This window comes from Chaetura pelagica, unplaced genomic scaffold, assembly GCF_000747805.2.
Source record: "Chaetura pelagica isolate M959 unplaced genomic scaffold, ChaPel_1.0 scaffold222, whole genome shotgun sequence".
NCBI lineage: Eukaryota > Metazoa > Chordata > Aves > Apodiformes > Apodidae > Chaetura > Chaetura pelagica.
This window is the reverse complement of record NW_009952711.1, coordinates 7,151,943-7,163,159: the sequence shown is the minus strand read 5'-3', so window position 1 is coordinate 7,163,159 and position 11,217 is coordinate 7,151,943. Positions and strand designations below refer to the sequence as shown.

General features: G+C 35.4%; 1 protein-coding gene across 1 annotated transcript in view; it reads left to right on the top strand.

Moving 5' to 3' along the window:
- Positions 1 to 11,217, top strand: part of DMXL2 (Dmx-like 2) — a 42,373-nt gene that overhangs the window by 7,417 nt on the left and 23,739 nt on the right. Inside the window, exons 9-18 of the mRNA XM_009994443.1 lie at positions 761 to 994; positions 2,202 to 2,479; positions 2,662 to 3,358; positions 3,955 to 4,076; positions 4,737 to 4,826; positions 6,141 to 6,258; positions 7,009 to 7,128; positions 7,612 to 7,839; positions 8,526 to 10,205; positions 10,506 to 10,616. Coding sequence (XP_009992745.1) covers positions 761 to 994; positions 2,202 to 2,479; positions 2,662 to 3,358; positions 3,955 to 4,076; positions 4,737 to 4,826; positions 6,141 to 6,258; positions 7,009 to 7,128; positions 7,612 to 7,839; positions 8,526 to 10,205; positions 10,506 to 10,616 — 3,678 coding nt within the window. The remainder of the gene's footprint in view (positions 1 to 760; positions 995 to 2,201; positions 2,480 to 2,661; positions 3,359 to 3,954; positions 4,077 to 4,736; positions 4,827 to 6,140; positions 6,259 to 7,008; positions 7,129 to 7,611; positions 7,840 to 8,525; positions 10,206 to 10,505; positions 10,617 to 11,217) is intronic.

Genomic DNA, 11,217 nt, shown 5'->3' with positions numbered 1-11,217 from the left:
TATTAAAAAAAAAAAAAAAAAAAAAAAAAAAGGGGGGTGTGGGGGGGTGTGGAGCTGGAGACTAAGATGCACATTCTTTGTGTTTCCTGATTGAATACAGGAAATTTGCAGGAAGATTTATTTCCCAAGTCTGTTTCTCGGCATAGAGTTGTGTAAGACAAATGAGACTGGATTTATTCTGAATAGCCTCAGCATGTTTAAAAACCAATTGAATTCATCTTTGCACATCAGAAAGCAAAAGAAACCTAAATTCAGCTCTGCCTGGCATTTGATTGTTGGGTTTTGGGAAGCAATGTTATATGATTAATTGTTTCCATTCTACACAATACGTAGTGAATGAAAAAACTGTACCAGATTTTTTGGCAGGAAACCAGTCGCTTTTTATAGAATAATGCAAAATATTTTAAACAAGGGTAAGATTAAAGAGCAATTATGTGCCTTACCTGTAATCTGTCTATGAAATTACAACGCTGCAACCTATGAAACAGAGCAATTAAAACTGTTGAGTATCATTTACCATTCACATAAAAATAAATCTTCATTACATTTATCTTAAAATATTTTTAATTTCTATATTACAGTTGCATGTAGAAACTTGATCTGCAATATTACCTTTTCTAATCTTACAGGCAGAAATTATATTCTACCTAAATTAAGTTAAATGTCTTACTTAAGAAATCTCTGTGTGTATATATAGATGTGTGTCAAACATGAACATTTTATTATGTAGCTTTTTTTATTTCTTTAAAAATGTCCACAGATATTCCATCAGTCTTGGCTGGAACAGCTTTTAACATAGATGAAGGAAATGGAGGCTTCGTTGTTCACTGGTTGAATAATAAAGAATTTCATTTTACATCCTCTATTGAAGTATTTATGCAGCATCTAAGAAAAATTTCTGAACAACATCTAGAACAAGATTTTGATGTTGAGGTTGAAGAGGAAGAAGAAACAGAAGAAAAAGAGAGAGGTTTACGTATGAAATTAGATCATGGTTAGTAATATTGAGATACATAGCACAGTCATTATTTTGAAGCCATTAATGCAATAATTAATGTGATTATTTAGCACAAGAAGTATAAGTGCTAACATTTTACCACTAGTTTAAAATAAAAAGATATTTACAGCTCAAATTTTGGCTGCTGTAATTGTAGGCAGGAAGAATTCAACATACTCTCTGTTGGAATGCAATAGTGACATAGTGAAAAAGAAAGGTAGCTTTTGTCTTTCATTTCCATTTTGGGTATATTCACTGAGCTATGAAATTATGATTAAGGGCTGCTGTCTAATTACATTACAACCTGATTGTCAGTAGTGACATACCAATTTATGGCAAGCTTTAAGAAAGGTTGGACTTAGCTTAATTTTAATGCAACTGCATTGTTTTGAATACTGGTAAGATTTATATCTTAAACCTTAGGTCACCTGATGATCCCAACTGTAGCTGTTCACAAAGGAATGAAGAGACATACTTTGAAATTAATTATGGAAAACATATACTACCAGAAATCATTTACATTGCTGTGGGAGGGTCATTTGGCTAGTAAGAATGTGTAAAAATAAAAATCCTGGCTACAGAAACCATAAGACCAGTTAGTGACAGTAAAGCAATGATGCATTGTGTCATTTATAATGTCTAGGTTCTTAAAATCTAGATTATCAATGCAGTAGTTAAGTGTGGTAATTCTTACTGAACATGCAACACACGCTACTTCATCAGAGGTCACATACCATGTATTTCATTATTATCTTCTAAATAAAATAAATAAATAATAAAAACTCCCACATTAATTTGGAACCAGCATTCATTAAAAAAATTGTGGTTTTACATAGTTGATCAGAATAATCTTAGCAGGGCATCACTCTGAGTATCTGGATTTTTATTACTTGTATTGCATGGTAATACCAGTATCATTACTTGTATTGCATAGGTAGAAGCAACAGTTAAAGGCCAGTCTCCTATTTTTGTATAGACAGAAAAAAGAGCTGTTTCTACACTCAATGCATGAAGGCACATTGATACTACTATGTGCATGATGCATGTGCAGAGCAGATATTAATGGAACTTTTTAGAAGATACTTTATGCATGAATGCAATCAGATATTCCTGGTAGCAGATTAAAAATCAGTGTTGTTTTGAATAGAATCTGACAGGGAAATCTTTGCAGTGGTTAAAATGGCATATTTCTTTTCTGTTGCAGACTTGTCTGTAGATAGAGAATCAGAGACAGGGACTGGTACAGGCTCTTCAGAACATGAAGATGGAGAAAGAGAGGGAAGCCCTAAAACTTCTTTACTAGCAGGCCCATGCATGCCTCTTCCAACAGTTTTGCTAGACCGGAAAATTGAGTTGCTCCTCACTGAATGGAACAAAAACCCAGATATGCTTTTTACTATTCATCCTGTTGATGGTACCTTTTTGGTATGGCATGTGAAATACTTAGATGAATACACTCCAGGCATCTTTCGACAAGTTCAGGTATTGTATATTTGAAATTGTTTTATTATTCATGGTCTTAATCAACAATCATTGTGTCCCTTGTTTTATATCTGAACATGAGTAAGAATTGACTTTTAAGTACTTCCTGTGAAACAGCTAACATTTATTCAGACTTGAGCTAGGTTGTTATATTCTAATTTTTTCTTATTTTTTCTTTTTAGGTTTCATTTTCTTCCAGGATTCCTGTTGCATTTCCATCAGGAGATGCTAGTTCCCTTAGCAAAAATATTATGATGTATGCCTGCCCTGTCTTTGTAAAAGATAACAGTAATGCTGTGCATCAGAAGAAAATGGACTTTCCAGATAAGACTCTAGTAAATAAAGGACCAAGCTTTACTGAGGACACTGAAAATATTACTATAGTTTCTCCCATAGTAATGATGATTTCCAAACATATAGATGGATCTCTCAATCAGTGGGCAGTAACTTTTGCTGACAAATCAGCTTTCACTACTGTGCTAACTGTATCCCATAAATTTAGGTACTGTGGTCACCGTTTTCATCTCAATGATCTCGCTTGCCATTCAGTTTTACCATTACTGCTAACATCTTCTCATCATAATGCTCTATTAACTCCTGAATCAGATAGTTCCTGGGACTCTGACAGGATAAACAGAATCATGGATCCTATGAAACATGCGAAAGGTTCTTCTAGGCAGCAACTTAAAAATGCAGCAACCCGTACATTCCATGACCCGAACGCAATCTACAGTGAGCTGATTCTGTGGCGTGTAGACCCCATAGGACCTTTGTCATACACTGGAGGAGTATCTGAATTGGCTCGAATCAACTCTCTTCATACCTCTGCTTTCTCTAACGTAGCCTGGCTTCCAACACTTATTCCCAGCTATTGCCTTGGTGAGTATACTTGTTTCCAGATAGAGTTCAGACTGTGAGACACAGAAATAATTTGTTACAATAAATTACTGTATCTGTACTATAGCTGTACTTTTAATTGGAGAGTAGAAGGGAATATTCATGGATGTTCATTTTATTCAAAGGGCCTGGACACAATAAACAAGAAAAAAAGCTACAGCTAATACCTTTTCTGAACAGCTTACCTTAGACTCCTACTCTAAATCATCTCTGGGAACCTAGGGAAGCTGGATTTAGCCCTTCCAAGTACTGCCTTAGAGGTGACAGTGAAGAGAAAATAAGCATTTGAAAGAATGACAGTATTCCCTTAGGTGTATTATTTTTTCCATGTGTGAACAATGTTTGTAAACATGAATGTTCTAAGCAGAATTCATACAACTTTTATGAGGAGTTTCAGTTACATAAATGAGAAGAAAAATAATTATTTCAAAGTTCAAATAATTATATTTTAATGCACACACTTGCTTTTTTTTTTGTACAGTACTTTATGAAAATAATAATACTGTGGATTGTAATAGACTACTTGATGGCATTTGACTGCCATTTTTTTATTATAATGAAATTGTGTTTTCTGTTAGGTACATACTGCAACTCTGCTAGTGCTTGCTTTGTTGCATCTGATGGCAAAAACCTGAGACTCTATCAAGCTGTTGTAGACGCTCGAAAACTTCTAGATGAATTATCTGACCCTGAGTCATCTGTAAGTGTTACTTAGCAATGGCTTGAAAATATTAAAATAAAATTAATTAAGGTAACATTACATGTTTTGCAGCTGTGTCTTTTATTTTTCTGACTTTAAGCAAAGTAAAGCCTGATCGTGTACTGCTACTGTAAAAAGAAGCACATCTTTCCTTTTCTTTTCCATTACTCTGTTATTTTATAGGCTATTCTGCAAGACAGAGCATGTCAGTATTTAGATCAGTCTGAGGAATCTGTTCTAGGAGCAGTGATTATGAACATTGCAGCAAAAATCAACAGAGCATTCAGTTTATATATAAGCTGTACTGATTTAATTTTTCAAATGTTGTGACAAAACCTGAAACTTTAAACAAGAGTGAAGCAGTATATTTGATTTTTCATGGCACAGATACTAAGTTCTGTTATGAAGGTTAAATCTTTAATTAAACACCTAGTTTCCATAAAAGTTGGTATGCTATCCTTGTGCACATTTGCAGACTCACAACAGTGCAAATTACTTGATAAATGCATTATTGGCAAGAGCCAAAATGACAACAGGAACAAGTCTGCTATGGTTTATGCCAACAAGGAAAGTTAAAGCATCCGTTTCTTGTAAATGACTGCCATTTCCTTCTGTCTGAAGGAAAAATATATCAACTCTTCTCATTTTGTTTTGTTTCAGAAACTTATTGGGGAAGTATTTAACATTGTGAGCCAACAATCTACTGCTCGACCAGGATGCATTATCGAACTTGATGCAATAACTAACAAAGTAAATAAATGGTTAACTCTTTAAGGAGGGTCTCATAAACATGTTTAATCGCTTTGTCTGTTAATTAACCTAATCTGTTGAAAAGAGGTAAAAGAGATCACATTTCTCTATGGTGATAATGACTGCCTTGAATTTTTGTTGAGGTACTTTGTTTTGGGTAGACAACTTTCTTTTAGCTGCTAGGAGCTCAAAGAGTTGTTGGAGTGTAACAATATTTTCTATACATAAATCTCACTGAAAACAAAACTGAACTAGAGTGGTTTACAAACTATTTTGTAGTTTAAAGGAAAAAACCAAAACACTCCCCACAAACCCAAACAAAAAGGTGAGCAACATTTAAAAAAACCCAAACTAGACCTAACTCTTCCAAAATGTAGGAATCATAGTCATATATTACTTCATTTTTTGTCTGCCTTGTAAGACAAATTTTTATGTGTTAATTAATACAGCTACACATCTCAAACAGAGGAGACAGTATATTCACATCTTGTTATTACTCACTTTGATCATACACGTTTCAGTGCTGTTTTCTGCTAGTAAGCAGCCTGTGAAAACTGTTTTATCATTTCTTAATTAGACATTCGGATGCTTTAGACTTATATAAATATTTCTCTATTTGTCAATAAATTTCTATGTCTCTTATGTATTAATCACAGGGGATCTTCAATTTTAAGTTCAGATTTACAAAATATTTTTCTAAAATGTTTATAGATTAGTACAGGGATACTTCCTTTCCATATTTCTCAGGAAAAAGAGGGTGGTTTGCAGCATGAGAACTTTGCCATCACTGTCTTTCGGGGACATTTTGCATTGCCTGCAGGAAAGGATTTCACTGCCAGCAGCCTCCTGCATAGAGAGGTGGAGGAATTGCAAAGAAATCTGTTGCTGTTGGGAAGGGCAGCTGTCAAGATGGGAGGGAAGGAAAACCAATAATTCATTCCTTTCTTTAGATTGCCCAAGCAATTTATTTGAAGAGAGGTAATAGTCTAAAGAGTTTTTGCCACTGTCATTTATTCTACACCTAAAGAAATAAAAACTAGATACAAATTCATCTGTCAATAACTGTGACAATGCTATTACAGAATTTGTGTAGCATGGTAGAACTTTATGAAATTATTTGAATTTAAAAGAGTAGGTTCTAGAATATGCTGTTCTTAATATAAGAGGAAAATAACTTTTCTGATGCATTAAAATAAATTTCAACATTATAAAAGTGATCTGTGTTGGTGGCTAGATTGCATAAAATAAATCATTGCATTAGTACAAAATGTTGCTATACTGTTCTGGAAGTATAACTATTGCTTAATGTTTCAGTGTGGTTCAAACACACAATTGCTTCATGTCTTTCAAGAAGACTTCATTTTGGGATACAAACCACATAAGGAAGATGTGGAAGGGAAGGAAACTGAGATATTTTTCCAGCCTTCACAAGGTATAATATAAAAATAACTAGTATGAATAAGTAGGCACCAAATATTTTCTTACAGAATACTGAAATCTAGCTAACATATACTAGTTACCTCTAATGAGAAGCTGTAAAATTCACTAAAACAGCTGTTTCATGTTACTCCTGTGAATTGTTGTTTACATGGGAACAGAGTTAAGCAAAGGCTTAAGGCTTTCATTTACACGACAAAGTCGAGTTTAAAAAATGCTTTGTTATATAAAAAAAAATGTACAAAATAGGACAGAAATGTATTTTTTGCATAAATATGTAGTTCCAAATGATAAGGTGAATATATCTGACTTCAAATTTAATACAAAAGGAAGTAACTGGGTAATTTGATAGTAGACTCAAAACTTTACAACAAAAAGGAAGAAACCAGGTGGGGGGAAGAGAGTCTGCAATCTAGCAAAATAGTTCAAACTGACTGGGAAGGCAACTATATCTAAAAAATTAGATTTGCCACTAATACTCAGGTTGTCTCTAAGTCAGTCTTTATTTTCATAATTCTTCTGGAGCCATGAGCAAACCAAGTGTTGATTAAAAATGTTTTTAACATTTTAAAATAATTTTTAAATTAAATTCAAGCACTGCTTGAATGTTTTAAATTAAGAAATTTCTTTCAAAGAGAAATACAGGGTTTTTTGGTATCAATGATTTTTAAAGAGTCATCTGTTATTTAAAATTATTTCTGTTGAACATAACTTTCTTGATAGTGATAATAGGTTTTAATTACAGGGTATCGTCCACCACCTTTCTCAGAGAAGTTCTACCTGGTAGTAATTGAAAAAGATAGTAATGGCTATTCTGTTCTTCAGATGTGGCATCTTCATCTCAAATCTGTGCAAGCCTGTTTAGGTAAGTGACTGTACTTTTCTTAGAGACAGATATTTCTTTCTTATTGTTTAAAACAAAGCTTAGTAGTTGATTTTAAAACCAATTGTGTCACCATTGTCAAGCAAAAGCCTCAAAGTCAGAAATCTTCAGCTTAATTTATCAAAGGGGTAGAAGCAGTAAGATTTTGTACAAACAATGTGTTCTATATCAATAGCAATCAATTTCATTCTATATCAATAGAAATAAAAAAAAAATTGATAGGGTGAGTAATGTACTCAAGCACTGGATTCTTTCTCTTTTTTTTGAACTATCAGTATTTTAAAATGAATACTTAGTAATAGCATGCAATAAAACTAACACAGCCTGCACACATCATGTAATTATCTTCTGTGTAGCTTAAGCACTGTTAAAAAATTTAATCTGGTTAGAGGATATTCATGCCTTTTCCTTATGAACAATTTTTTTAACACTGTTGGCAATTTTTTTAATTTTTTTTTAATATAGCAAAACCAACTGAATCTACTTCTTTGGAGAATAAGCTTAGCGTACCTGAGCAAAAGACTGTGGACTCTTCTCCTGATGTATCACCTGGCACAAGTCCCATTCCACGATCTTCATCAATTGCTAATCTTCAGACTGCTAGTAAACTCATTCTGAGCTCCAGACTTGTGTACAGTCAACCTCTGGATCTTCCTGTTGGTGTAGAAGTGGTAAGAGCAACTCCTTCAGCAGGTAAATTTTTTTCTATCCAATTGGTCCACTAATTTACCTTCTTGTATCTAGGCTTGCATCTCCTCAGCATATCACATTCTGATTGACTGATACTAAAAAGGCTCTCTCAAATTATCGTGTCCACGTCATGTTACCTTTCAATAAATTTATCAAGTCCCCACTGGAAAGCTGTTCATGAAACTTACTGTTCGCTGATAGTTGGTAAAACTTCTGGTCTTAATTTATTAATAAACAATCTATACCTGCTTATTCATCTGCCAGCATGAATGTGTTAGGTATATAGTGCTTTATTTACCTGATGCACTTGCACCACCTTCTGTTTCTCTGTCTTTCTGTGTTGTTGTTTTTTTGTCACCCTTATGTTTCATTTTGGTAGGCTATATGAACCTAATCTTATGTTCCTTAGTATCATCTGATTAAGGCTTTGTATTCCTTTCATTATTCTAACAACCATTCTCTTAAGTTGAGCTCCAACTTAACTTCTTTGACTAGAGACCAGAAATGCAGATGATTAGTAATGTTCAAGCTGCAAGACTGTTACTACACTTACCCAACTCCAACTTAGAAAAATAATACTAGCTTGTAAAGTTCTCTATCAGTAGTGGGAGAGTGTTGTGACTACCTTATTCATATAGACATTCTTCTTCATATTAATAAAAGTAAATGTGGTTTTTTTCTAACTTTAGGTCACCTGAGTTCTTCATCGATATACCCTGTCTGCCTTGCACCTTATTTGATAGTAACATCGTGCTCAGACAACAGAGTGCGGTTCTGGAGATGCACTGTAGAGACAGACCTAAACAGCAAAAATGAAGAAAGAGAAATATATCATTGGAGAAAATGGCCTTTAATGAACGATGAAGGAGAAGACAACAGCAGTACAGTGAGCATTGTAGGGAGGCCAGTTGCTGTTAGCTGTTCTTACACCGGACGTCTTGCAGTAGCATACAAGCAACCCATACAGCATAATGGCTTTGTTTCCAAGGAATTTTCCATGCATGTTTGTATACTTGAATGTGAGTCTACAGGAGGATCAGAATGGGTTTTGGAACAGACAATTCATCTGGATGATTTAGTTAAGGTTGGAAGTGTACTTGATTCAAGGATCAGTGTAGACAGCAACTTATTTGTTTACAGTAAATCAGATGCTTTTTTAAATAAAGACAAATACTTGGTGCCCAGCATCAAGCATTTGGTGCATTTAGACTGGGTATCAAAAGAAGATGGTTCACATATATTGACAGTTGGAGTTGGTGCCAACATCTTCATGTATGGAAGACTTTCAGGGATTGTAACAGATCAGACGAGCAGCAAAGAGGGAGTAGCTGTCATTACTTTACCACTAGGTGGTAGCATAAAACAAGGTATAAAGTCAAAGTGGGTGTTGCTTAGATCAATTGATTTGGTGTCATCTGTAGATGGCACTCCTTCACTGCCTGTTTCTCTGTCCTGGGTGAGAGATGGCATACTGGTAGTGGGGATGGACTGTGAAATGCATGTTTATGCCCAGTGGAAACACGCTGTCAAGTTTGGTGATGGAGAAAGTGACATTTTTACTACTGAAGACTCAGCAACACAAGATCCACTCAAAACAAGCTTGATAGCAAAGAAGACCAGTGTGATTGATGGGGCAGGTGTTGTGGATGATGTTTTTGGCACTCCAACTGTGGTTCAGGATGGTGGCCTTTTTGAAGCTGCTCATGTTCTTTCACCTACTCTCCCCCAGTATCATCCAACCCAGTTATTAGAACTTATGGATCTGGGTAAAGTTCGCAGAGCCAAAGCTATTCTATCGCATTTAGTTAAATGTATTGCAGGAGAAGTTGCAATAGTTAAAGACCCAGAAGCTGGAGAAGGAACTGGTCCTAAACGCCATCTTTCTCGCACCATTAGTGTAAGTGGTAGTACTGCAAAGGATACCATCACAGCTGGGAAAGATGGTACTAGAGACTACACAGAGATAGACTCAATTCCTCCACTGCCACTGTATGCACTGCTTGCTGCAGATCAAGATGCTGCTTATGTTTCTGAAGAAACTTCAAAAATACCTCAGGGCTCTGAAGATCATGCTAAGAGAAAAACAGAGGATCAGTACTCAGATCTATTCCAGATTCCGCCTGTTACAACCGATGACTTTATTGATTTTGAGCCTGAAAAGAGGGAAAGTAAATCCAAAGTTATTAATTTGTCACAGTATGGTCCGACTTACTTTGGCCGAGAACATGCGAGTGTCCTTTCAAGCCACCTGATGCACTCAAGTCTGCCAGGACTCACTCGACTGGAGCAGATGTTCCTTGTAGCTTTGGCAGACACTGTGGCCATGACCAGCACTGAACTAGATGAGAACAGAGATAAGAATTACTCAGGTTAGTAACCAATGTATTATTGAATTAACATTCTTGTTCTTCTCAGCAAAGGTAAATTAAATCCTTGGGTATTCTGAGATAGCAAGGCTGAAAGCTAGCATCAGTTATTCAGACTGGATATGGCAGGAGAGACAAACACTGAAATAAAAATCTCTGCTTATATTTCATATGTAATAACTTGTACTTTAGGTTCTTGGCAAGTTTAGAAACATACATTCCTCACACACTGCATATGGTAGGTTGCATATATGCCTCTTTACTCACCTGCTTGTTCAAAAGGCAGTATTTTATATTTTACAGGAAGAGATACCTTAGATGAATGTGGTTTAAGATACTTGCTGGCAATGCGCCTGCATACCTGCCTTCTGACATCACTCCCACCTCTCTATCGAGTTCAGCTGCTTCACCAAGGTAATTCTTAAAGCTAAGTATTGCTCTCATTTGATCCACTTAAGCTGACAGGATCTGGTTATGTTTGATTTACAGTATTATGATATTTCTATTGTCTGCATATTAATTTTAGATTATAACTATACCATTAAGGCCTTCATCTTGCAATGGCTTAGTACATGTCTCCCTACATGCACTGTGAATAGCAAAAAAACACAGCTCTAGCCCAGATGACAGGTTCTGCCCCATTCAGTTTGAGGCATGAATAAGTTCCCCAACCAAATAACACACAGATTGTGTACATATTTCATCGTTTCTGCTGGAGGAATGAAGATACTGCTTTACAAGAGCATGTCTTTATCTTACCTTATGGATTATTTTATTATTTCCATCACAGCAGGTTTCTCCCTTGCAGAATCTGAATAAATGCCTCTGTTAAATGCAAGGGAAAAAAAGCAGTTCCCTCCTAAACAGCAAACGGAAAGATTTCTGGCCCAGAATGGGTCTGCCTCAGAGATAAGGGTATTTTCCCTCAGTCTTTCACTATATAACTTTAGTACATACACGAACAGGGTACTGGGAAAGAATGGAAGAAGCACTGAGGATATTTAGCAGCTCTACT